Consider the following 12,202-nt stretch of genomic DNA (forward strand, 5'->3'; position numbering starts at 1 on the left):
ATTGAAAGCCAAATATAGGATAACTACAGTCTCTCGTCACTAAATCCAGTTACCGTGATGACACCATTGTAACATTTAATCCAAGCTAGCCCAAATTAAAAGATTGACTTTTTTGACCCACCCTGCTATTTTGGCAAACATTTTGATACTTTTGTATGAACGGTTTGTTGCCCCAATAATGAATATTAATATTATAAGCCGCCATATTGGTGAGAAGATTGTATAAGCAAAAATCTTTACTCAATGCCACTTAAGGAGTGTTCTAGGGATTCTAAGCGCTCACAGTAAAAATCCAAGATAAAAATCCCAAACCTTTCCAGTAATCTGCACTGAACGGTTCTGCGTTCGGCCATTTACAGATACTATCGCATGGGAGCGTTAATGGTGGAATTTTGGGCTGTATTTCAAAATGTGTGGAAATTCTAACTTTGCTGGTGACAATCAGACAGGACAATGCACATCCTTTTTCCCTAACAGGAAGTGACATCATGACCAGCCATGTTCCATCTGCCAAACATGTGCAGAAACCACCATGAGGCAGTGATGTCACTTCCTGTAATGGAGGAGATGCGAGATGTCACTTCTGTCTCAGTGTGAGGTTGCTATTATTACCACGGACTTAACGCAATATATTTTTATGCACATTCACACTTTTAAGGCTCCACACAGAAGTATTGTAAATAACTCAGAAGGTGTAAGTTTGTATTGGCTTCTTCTCTTGCCAATTCTACAACACTGGACGTGGTTAAGCAGGTGTTTAGCCAAAATTTCCCCCCTTACCTTGTAGTGGGAGACCTCTTCCTCCTCTCGCAGTTAACTGCGTCAAAGAATGCTGCGTTCCAGAACCGCAACGTGTGCCTGAAACAGAGTTCAGAGTCAGTTTAATCGTCCGTACCAAGAATATGACAATATCGCCACTCTTTAGCTTACCATCCTCCCTCCAAAACTAAAACAATAATTAGTCATTTGACACTACCAATTGGCTGATTAAGTGTCACAGGAAAACGAGTTCACAGAACATCTCCAGTTTTAATAATGACCATCACTGTGTATATATATCTTTCCTTTTGACCTTAAAGTGCCACGGTCAGGAGAATCTCTCTCCATAATCACTACAGAGAGAAGTCAGCAGTCAGTACAATTCTAGAATACGGTTCTGCGAACAGTCAATATAACATTTAAACATGCCGACATATTGAGCCAAGCACAGTCTGCGGGAGTTGATCTATTGCACTGCTTGTTCAGGGAAGAGACTGATAATGGATACATTATACACACTGATCGGGTTATTCACAAAGTAAATTTCTAATTTTAAGCCAAAATAACAGAACTGGAGGCATAATGGACAGAAAATGTTTCAGGTGCGGCTTTTTCTACCTTAAATTTTGAATTCTCACTTTAGTGAAATAACCCTATAAACGTTACTGAGCAGTTCAGAGATCCAGGCTTTGTAGAGGAGCTGATTCTCCGTTCTTACCAGATCGGCTGTTGCTTTAGGTGTGTATAAAGATACATTTTCTCTCCCTTCTTGTCATCTGGACACTGTGCAGGAACTGGGGGCAGAGAAAACAAAATTATAAACAGATATTAAAAGTCATTTTCAAAATATACACACACATATCTACATATTCTGAAATATAAAGAAGATCAAAAACAAAATGCAACATAAACACAAATATCAATCTACTTACAGTTATCGGACGGCTTCTCCTTTGGCTGGTCTTCACTTCTAAAACAAATTAGAGAGAGGTAAAGAAATTAATAAATGGCCGGTGTAGAACCAAGACCTTCTTGGGCTGAGTTAATAAAGTGAAAGAACCAAGAATACGATGCTTGACAAGGTACACAACAAAGAAATCTGATTACACACAATGTATATCAAAGTACATAGTCTTCAAGGTCGGCTGAAAAAAATGACTCACAGTAATTATATCTAGCAAAGAAAATTTAAATCCAAACAACAAAATGTTTCTCAATAATTTAACCAATACATGTATGGAAATGAAACCGCAATGATAAAAAATACTAAAATAAAAAAAAAATATTCCGATTCTAGGGCAGCTGGGACACCCTAATCTAATTTTCAGATTCTCTAACATTTCCCTCAAATAGTTACCCCACTCTCTACTTATCTTACCAAGTTTTCTGTGTCCTTCCAACATTTTCAGTGTCTCTGTCCCTATTAGTACCATAAACCACCCATGCCATCCAGTACCTCCATGCCCCTCCAACATTCCGGACTTCTCTATATCCTTCAAACCATCCTAGCTTCTCTATATTCCCCCAACATTCTCAGCTTTTCGATGTCCCCTCAATATTCCAATATTCAATATAACCCACTAGTGCTACTCTAATCCAGTTGAGTCAGTCAAAGGTAAAAAACATAATATTGAGTAAAGTTAGCACCATTCTTGACCCTGCCATACTTACTCCCTCTTGGAGAGAGGACCCTTCAATTTGCTCTCCAGACCACCAAAGAAGACTTTCACATTTTCAGTGGTGGTTGAGGAGTTCCTCAGCAGTCGTCCAACATTGTCCTTTTTCTCGGCTAGCCAGCTGTTCGCAGATTTTAGATATGCATCAATACTGCCGGTACTCACTGGCTTCTCTCTGGACTCCGTGGGTGCGACATGAGGTTTCCCTGTAAGGATACATGGCTGGTTTGTTACATGTGAAAATAGAGAATACAGAGAAATAGGAAACAGACACTCACATCTCCATCACCCTCAAGCCCCACAAACGGTGCTCACCAACATAGTAATATGTGAAGCACATAGTCATCAGGTTCTTGGCCGGACCAAAATCGTCCATCTGGTGGCACCTAATTGTAGCATGACAAAAAAATGAAGACTCAGGATGACTGGCTTCTCACCAGAAATTACCCCACAAATGTAGGACAGAAACTTACTCAAAAAGCACTACAGCAAAGGACTGGACCAGCCGGTAGAAAGTCTGCTCCGAGACACATTTGGAGTTGCAACGCTGGGGAGAAGAAAAAGGAACAGTGACTGTGGGCATAAAACAGCATATATTACAAAGAACAAACCTGACACACAGACGAAGAAAAAAGACGTAAAACTGTGTTGGGCATGTTGGATATAATTGGACATGTGATTAGGTCAGCAGGTAGATTTATAAAGTGATTACATGGCATAGTCATGAAAAAAATAAACTGATCTGAGTGAATCTGAGTGAGACTTTGACCTACACATGGTGATAACCTGATAGCAAGTGTGAGTGTTCTCTCAAGTAGCTAGAAAAAAGCTGGCCAAAAATAGGTCTGATCAAGATGAATTACTAAAATAATGTAATCTATGGATATTAGATCAACTTATGCTAGATGACGTGTATATAGTGAAAGCTGTCCAAGACTCAATGAAAATGTGCATTTACCTACCGTCCTCATTTACTACACTACAGGCTGACCTCAACCATCAATCAAGATGCACAAAATACACAATAGTGATTCAAAAAAATTAAAGATAAAATAAATAAATACAAACCAAACACTCAAAATGCAAAATGTAAAGACATTTAAAGACATTACAGATTGATTTAAAGGATGGGGAGTGTTCATTAATTAAACCGAAATGGGTAACGTTTAATTTCTCATAGTATACAGTAGAAATGCTCTCACCTGAGCACTGACAAATCGTGCAAACCATTCTCTGCCCTTTCCATTTTCCGTACTGCAAAGCTCACCAAACCTGGCTTTATCCTCCTGCTCTATATCTTCCCTACAAGAAAATATTTTTATAAATCAGAACTCCTAAATTTATTATTATTATTATTCATTTTTGAAAACATGACCCACACCATCTTAATGGATTTGTATTCAGCCATCACACAAAAGTAACTTTCTAAAGTTTTGGTTTAACAAATACCCACACAGGGACAATATGTTTCAGGATTATGTTGCAGGATATTTAAAAAAAAAAAAAAACAAACACACACAAAACAAACAAAAAAAACACTCGACATTAATATGCATAAGCCTATTGCAGTGGTTGTGTTATGAAAATTCTAGTGGTGTAGTCCCAGCACAATTCGTCCTATCTCCGTAACAGCAGACAGGACTGGTTGTGGCTGTCGAGAGATCTTCTGTTTTTATATAGCTGTAGAGGTGCTTAGAATGTTGAAATTATCATTTTATTGCCAAGTGTTTTGTGATGATTGCATCTGTTACTCTCTAAGGAACAGACTGATCGCGTGTCTTATTGCTTCTGTAATTAGAGGTCAATAATTCAGTTGGTTTGTTTAAATGCGTTTGACATTCGATAACTTAAAACTGGTAAAACCAGCAGATCTGCATTTAACACAGCCCATATGTAACTAGTATTCCCTACACTGCAAAATGCTAACTTTTTCAAGGTTCTGACAAACTTCACATTTTTTATTTTGGAGTAAATTAGTGTGTACACCTCAATAACATTTTCAGCAAAGGCATTTCATTGAAAACATCTGTGTTACGTGCAGGGGGCTTTAAACCCCACAGAGCTTCTCTCTCTTCCCTTTTCTACTGGTTTATTATTTATTGTAATGCCTTTACCAAACGTTGTCCTTTTAGAAGTAAAAGTATTGCTAGTAGCAGGAACAGGGAACGGACAGCACCACTGATTCGTTCTGTGCGACTCTTGGAATCGGCCCTTTTACCCCCTAGAATTATACAAGAAACTGTAGACTTGGATACCAGTTAGAGAAAGGATTAATTCTGAAACATCATCACATATTGTTATAGAAACTATTTAGATGCATTTAAATAATTTGTTTGTTCTTGTCACAAGTCCCAGATTTGTTCTTCTCGTCAATAATTCAGAGCAAACAGAATGCCCACAGGTCGAGTTTATCGCTGGGAAGAAAAAGGATCTTTTTTTTCTGGTTTGTACTAATGGAATAATCAGTCCCTGCGTTTCTCTATCTGGCTGAGGTTCACATTGCAGAGCACCCCCCTCCCACCCTTTCCCTGGAGCGTGATTCTGCTGCGTTTGAAGTGGTTAGTTTCGGATGGCTGGATGGAACGATTGGGTTTTAAGAACACAAATCCTCTTTGGGAGACATGGAACTTTCTGATCTTGCTGGAATTTGCTTTATTTTGACTTTTGAAAATATCCCTCATCTCGAATATATACACAATTCTAAATTAAAGGAGGGACCTTGTTCAGGGTGACTCCCCTTTGTGCCTTATTGCATTTGTCTGTTATTGATAAAATCCATGCCTCATTTCATTTTTATTGAACAGTTCTTGTATAGTACTCTTACCCAGAGCACTTTACAAAAGTTTAATAAATACTATTATTTATCAAACTGCACCAACACAACCCATAGCAGTGTAGAACTGGGGTGGGAGGATACAGATATACAGTACAAACATTACACAAAAAGGAAGAGAGTACACAGTCCGTGAGCAGAAACTCTGCATTTACAACACTTTCAAACAAAACGCTTAGTGGTGTAGCCTGTGAGTTTAAAATGTACAATATTAACATTGCAGCAACCCGGAATCAAAGGTCCAGGGTTTATGGAAGTTCTGTTTCAAAGGAATGGGCAAGTGCTAATAAAAAAGTTTTGGTAACCACTCATCTAAAACACTCTGATTTCTAACCTTTGCTACGTGTATCCTTTGGGAAAATCTCTAAAGAGGCAGTGGTGTGTTTTGGAACAAGTACAGTTTCAGAATTGAACTCCGTATGTAATTATGCCATTAGCAGTTCTTGTACAATAAATAATGAGATAACAGAATCCGATACACAAGACAATCTCGGATAAAGAAGTCCCAGTACTTGTCTTTTAACCCTCCGGCAATAATGTTCTATTCTTACCCAAACACAGAGGCAGGTGGTTCTGTTCTATAGAACGAAACACTGTGGCTGGGGTTCAACATACCGACGCCAATTTAAAAATGGCAGAACCTGCTACTTATGGTTGTCAAAGAAGGTGGTTCTGGGTGCCAAACAAGATATACATTTTTTATAATTTCACTTTCCCGTTGAATCCGGTCCAGAAAATGAGGCTTTATTTTAACTTCTTTTGCATGTCCTCTCACAGTAAGATTTTCAGTGTTTGTGACTTCAGCGCCAACGCATATGGTCATAAAATCAGGAGTGCAGGCTCTGCAGATTTTCTGCATCGAGTCAAGAATATAGAGCTTTGAGGGCATTTTGCCAGCCCCTTGGGTAAATCTTGTATCTAGGGCTTGTTATTCACCAACTGTGTCACATGAAAACTTAAACTACACTGTGTCCAAGCTCATATTAACAAAAAGACTGCCCGTTATATACAGGGAGCCATACAGGTTTTACATTGCTGTGATATTGCAATATAAATACGGTAAATATTATAACATTAAGGCAGTATTTGGTTGGTATTGTAGACCCATCCCCTAAACGTAGCCAGTCTTTGCTGGCTAAGACTGGCACACATATGTTTGTACCCTACATTTCTCAGAGTACCTTACCACCCTTACGTCTGCCCGAGTGCCATGGGAAATAATTTGGATGCTATGCTTAGCCATGACAGAGCAGTTTTAACAATGTTTAAAAATGTATCAAAAATATTACTCTCTATGACATACGGGTAGTTATCACAATAATTACAATTACATAGATGTAAGGAGCAAAAAAAACCAAATTACATATAAATATATATATTACATATAAAACAAACAACAACAAAAAATCTTACATACCGTATATATAATATAATAAAATAAAAAAATAAAAGATTGTCAGATTTCAATGCTTGAATAGCAAAACAAAGTCAAAGAACAGAAAATTATAAAACAATTATAACATCTGGAATTCAACAAAAGAAGTCTGGGCATCTATACAACTTTAATACAATTATTTAGTTATAAAATATTTTACTAGGAAAGATACATTGAGATTTCTCTCGTTTTCAAGTTTGTCCTGGGTAATGGATTACGGCATAATTAGTATGCTGTATTTTCTTTTAGCATGTGGAAATCTTGCACAAAAATAAACACACGGGAAATGGGGTAAACTCCTGCCCACTGAGTCACTATAGATATTTAGAATATTTACAGCTGTTTATGCGTTTAGTTTTTTTCAATATATAAATTGCGCAGTGCAGAGAATTAGAACTGATAATTACTGGGCACCCGCTTACGAACAGCTTTATTCTGGGCAATACACACCTTTTCAAGGCATTGTGAATGTTCGCCAACTATATATGCCATGTTTCTCAACCAAACGAAAGGCTGAGAATTATGGGAAACGTAGTCCATAACCACATGCTAAGAGAGAATATTACTAGTGCAGATAGTTTTATGCAGTACCTGATCTACACAAGGGAATCCACGAGTTCTAGGATGGGGCAGGCAACCTTTGGCATTAAAGATGTTGTGATCTTGTTTTGCCAGTGTTATTGCTGTAAAAGCATTAAAGGAGATGCAGTCCACAACATCTGGAGGTCGCCTACCCTTGTTCCTATGGTTTGAAGACAAGACAATTTTTAAACCTTAAAGGGACACTATAGTCACCAGAACAACTACAGCTTATTGAATTTGTTCTGGTGAGTGGAATCATTACCGTCCGGCTTTTTGCTGTAAACACTGTCTTTTCAGAGAAAATGCAGTGTTTACATTACAGCCTAGTGATAACTTCACTGGCCCCTACTCAGATGGCTGTTAGAGATCCTTCCTGGGTCATGGCTGCCTAAAATGCATTCAAACATTCAGTGTCTCCTCCCTCTGCATGCAGACACTGAACTTTCTTCATAGAGATTCACTGATTCAATGTATCTCTATGAGGAGATGCTGATTGGCCAGGGCTGTGTTTGAATTGGGCTGGCTCTGCCCCTGGTCTGCCTCTTTGTCAGTCTCAGCCAATCCTATGGGGAAGTATTGTGATTGGATCAGACTACAACTTCTGTTGATATCAGCAGATAGTGGGCAGGTCAAAAGCAAACAGGGACAAAGCCAGCAGCCTCAGGCTTGAATACATGTAAGATTTTACTATTTTTAGGGAGGCAATAGGGGGCCAGGCTGGCTAGATGGTGGTTTTAACCCTACAGGGTCAGGAATACTTTTTTGTGTTCCTGACCCTATAGTGCTCCTTTAATATTGTACAAATAGGCAGAGAGGCGGCACTGTAATATGTCTGCCGCCCAGGGCCGGTGCAAGGATATTTGCCGCCCTAGGCAAAAGTAAAGTTAATGGCCACTGGAATGATGCTTAAAAAAACCCTCAAATTATTTAAATGTGCTTAGGGATTTGGGATAGGGTGCAGGTAACTTTTCTTTGTTTTTGTTCTATGTATTTTTACTGATTAATATTGTAGCCATTGCTGCCGCCCAGGAGTGATGAGAGTTTGAGTGCAGGGATTTATTTTGTGTGTCTGAAATATTGCACATCTACTACACACACAGCATGAACCAAGACACACACTATCCTGCCTGTCTTACAATGACAACACAACGAAAGTAATATTCTAAAATCCAACTGCATACACGGGTAAACTAACCCCCTTCCATCTGACCCTGGCTCACCCTCCTTCGAAGATCTTCTGTACGTATCTCCTGATAAACTCCCGCTGCTCGGACATCTGCTCATCCCGGGCAGATTCTGTGCTTTGATTGGAAGAGAAGGATTCCAAGGAGGACCGCTGTGAATGATTCCAGCAGTGGCGGTTGGGTGACCCGGCCATATCATTCTCACTGTCTGCCGACTCTGTAGCATCACTCTCTACCTCCTCTTCAGCTGCCTCATTCTCTGGGGGCTTGACCTCAATGTCTAAGAGACCATCCGTATCCAGTTGGATGGGACACTGTGGTACCACAACATCTAGATCCCCATCCAAGTCTATCAGGTTACCTACTGGGACATCTGGGACCTCCATAGCTTCAAACAGAAGCAGTGATGGGGCAGGAAGGTGGGTGATGATTCCAGTTTGTGCACTGGACAAGTAGATCACTAAAGTATCTTAAAAAGATCAAAACTTTAGTCCAAATTACATGCCGTATCACAGACAGCTGACGGTATCTGAAAGAGAGGGGACAAAAAAAATGAAATATTTAGATGGCAAAATATCTAGAGAGTATCTAAAAAAAAGAGAGAACTTAAACAGTGATTAAACCCAAGGTTTATAGTTTACAGTAATCAGCAAAACCTGAAGTTAAATAAAAAATAAACATTAACATCAACTCAAAATGTAATTCCCATCTGCAAATTCTGACCAAACATTTGTCAAATCTATTATGCAGAAGACATTGACCCGTGTCTCTGCGCAACATCACTCGATCAACTCTCTCAAAAATAAAGTAAACAATGCAATAGAATTTAAGCATCCAGTTTCAGTAATAGCCCCTGGGGCCATCTGGTAAAACTCAGCTAGTTCCTAAAGCAGCATTTTCCCTTTCTGTGCTCCATTTAAAGGTTAGAATTGCCTCATGGATGTATGCCAAGATGCACGTACGACCAGCCCAAAACCGTGTTATGGGATGTGGTATCTTAGTACAAAACCAATTTGATACCACCTAAATTGCACAACACAGCAACTACACATCTGTCTTCCATTGAACGGCTTTAGAGAAGTTAAATATATTGTTCTATGCAAATAAGCATGACCAGTCTTCACAGCAACTGGTGGAGTGGAAATAGCCATCCGTATGATCTACCATCCCTTAGCAGAGCAGAAGGGGGTTAAACCTCTGCCAGTGTAGGCGTAGGTGATCGGTGTGGTCAGTGGAAGAGTCATTATTTAGTGCTTGTTTAATCTTAGGTGTACACTGGCATTACAGTCTTGGCAATATCTTTTGTTTAATATAAAAACCAACAGATAAAATACATAAAAAGTCCTTTCCCCCGGCCTTGTCTTATAACCTCTGCCCACACAGACAGATTAAATCACTGCCACTGTTTGTGTATGTCAAAGATCCCCGTCTACCAGGCTCTCATTAGAAGGAGAGAGAGAGAACGAGAGAGAGAGAACGAGAGAGAGAGAACGAGAGAGAGAGAACGAGAGAGAGAGAACGAGAGAGAGGGAGAGAGAGATAGAGAGAGAGAGAGAGAGGGAGAGAGGGAGAGAGAGAGAGAGAAGGAGAGAGAGAGAGAGAGAGAGAGAGAAGGAGAGAGAGAGAGAGAGAGAGAGAGAGAGAGAGAGAGAGATCAGGTGACGTGGGGTGAAGGGACGACAACATTATGGGCTCCACAAAACAGATACAAAAAAAGGAAAAAGGACCAAATTACAAATTAAAAATATATCTTATTCAACCTTGAAAAAAATAGTTGTGAGTTCTATTTTTAAAGACAAGATTATTAAGAATTTGTTGGACAATTACAGACAGATTTTAGAGGGTAAAAGTCTTGTGATTCTGTTCATGATGGACACACATACAGATTATGTAGAATTTTAAAAAATTGTGACAATTAATTCAGCATTATATAAACAAGCACTAGCTTAAACACTTTCATCTATAAATTAGTTTATTACATGAATACTTCAATGTTTTCATTTGAGTAAAGTTTGCATTTGAAAAACCACTGAATGGACCAGTCAATCAAAGCACCAAAATAATGTTTGTTTAGGAACACTATAGTTTTCCCCCCAATTTCCCTTGCTGGCCTTGCCTACATGGCTGAGATCATCAATCTCGCTTATCTCAGCCAATGTAGGCAAGGCCAGCCGCTAGAGGAGCTTCCTATCACCTCTATAGGGAGACAGGAAGCTCCTTCGGCAGATGTCTATGTGACTGGCACTAGAGGTCTTACTATGCTATAGACATCGGAGCAGCTACATTAAGCTGTACTGGTTCTGGTTATTATAATGTCCGTTAATGAAGCAGTTTAGGTGAATTGACCATGCCCCTGCAATTTCACTGTTCGATTCTCTGACATTGAATCACTTATTTAAGGAGCCCTAGCCACACCTTCCTTGGCTGTGAGTCAAATCGCCTGCATGAAAAAAAATAAAAAAAGGTTTAACTTTAAATCAGATCTTAAAACAGAGTTTTTTTGTTTTTTTTTATCTCCTGCTCTATAAATGGAACTTTAATCACACACTGGAGTCCATTGCTGGGTCAGGCAGGCTATTAACAGAGCAATAGATAAACATTAGATCACTCTTTACAGGAAGTGTGCAGTGAGGTGTGGCTAGGGTTGAATAAAAGTGATCTAACTCGTGAATGGTAGATAAATGAGCAGTGAGACAGCAGGGGCATGATCTAAAGTTGTTTTGGTACTTAATTTGTCTTTCCAGAAGAATAGAATATTGAGAAGAACATTTAGGGCAGACCGTAAATATTTTTTATTTTGCTCTCAGGGCATCATTGGTCAGCAATGTTATGAATTATGAATTAATTTTTATTTTTTTACAACTCTTTATTTTTGTAGTGCATGTGTTACACAATACATGTTAACAGTATGGTAAGTCAATAGAAGCTTAAATCATAGAAGTAGTAATGCAAGACATATTTCTAGCACTATTTTTTTCTTAAATGACCAAGAACTGACTATCCTGAGCAACACTGAGGAGAGTGATAAAAGATTATGTTATTTATATAGCACCAACAAATTCTGCAGCGCTTTACAATGGGTGGACGAACAGACATGAAGTTGTAACCAGTCAAGTTGGACACACAGTAACAGAGGGATTGAGGGCCCTGCTCAGTGAGCTTACATGTTATAGGGAGTGGGGTATAGTGACACAGTAACAGAGGGATTGAGGCCCTGCTCAGTGAGTTTACATGTTAGAGGGAGTGGGGTATAGTGACACAGTAACAGAGGGATTGAGGCCCTGCTCAGTGAGTTTACATGCTAGAGGGAGTGGGGTATAGTGACACAGTAACAGAGGGATTGAGGCCCTGCTCAGTGAGTTTACATGTTAGAGGGAGTGGGGTATAGTGACACAGTAACAGAGGGATTGAGGCCCTGCTCAGTGAGTTTACATGCTAGAGGGAGTGGGGTATAGTGACACAAAGCTTTCTTACAGCAGTATTGGGGCTTGATAATTCTGAAATCAGGCTGTTGAATAAAGACATGTGAGGGTCAGATAGGCTTGCAATAAAGCTGAGGGAGGGATATGCATCTAAGCACAGAGATGAACGTTGTGACAGTTTGGGGTCCTCGGCTGTCTAGGGGAGTTTAGCAAATACGCGAAGGATGACATTAACAGAGGTCATTCGTGTACCGCATATTGATAGATAGAGATACAAGGAGGGTCATGGTGTTCGTGTGCTTCCAGCTACG

At 39.4% G+C, this 12,202-nt stretch overlaps 1 protein-coding gene across 2 annotated transcripts in view; it reads right to left on the reverse strand.

The window, feature by feature from the left end:
- The window catches only part of KIAA0513 (KIAA0513 ortholog), a 71,106-nt gene that overhangs the window by 7,775 nt on the left and 51,129 nt on the right, over nt 1-12,202 (reverse strand). For both annotated transcript variants that reach the window (XM_063438166.1, XM_063438165.1), the window contains exons 2-9: nt 8,506-8,998; nt 3,638-3,737; nt 2,909-2,982; nt 2,751-2,821; nt 2,431-2,641; nt 1,692-1,729; nt 1,478-1,553; nt 781-858 (exon numbers count right to left, since the gene is read on the reverse strand). In XM_063438166.1, the coding sequence (XP_063294236.1) occupies nt 781-858; nt 1,478-1,553; nt 1,692-1,729; nt 2,431-2,641; nt 2,751-2,821; nt 2,909-2,982; nt 3,638-3,737; nt 8,506-8,855 (998 nt within the window). In that variant the 5' untranslated portion in view covers nt 8,856-8,998. The remainder of the gene's footprint in view (nt 1-780; nt 859-1,477; nt 1,554-1,691; nt 1,730-2,430; nt 2,642-2,750; nt 2,822-2,908; nt 2,983-3,637; nt 3,738-8,505; nt 8,999-12,202) is intronic.

Source organism: Pelobates fuscus, chromosome 12 (assembly GCF_036172605.1).
Source record: "Pelobates fuscus isolate aPelFus1 chromosome 12, aPelFus1.pri, whole genome shotgun sequence".
In the NCBI taxonomy this organism is placed as follows: domain Eukaryota; kingdom Metazoa; phylum Chordata; class Amphibia; order Anura; family Pelobatidae; genus Pelobates; species Pelobates fuscus.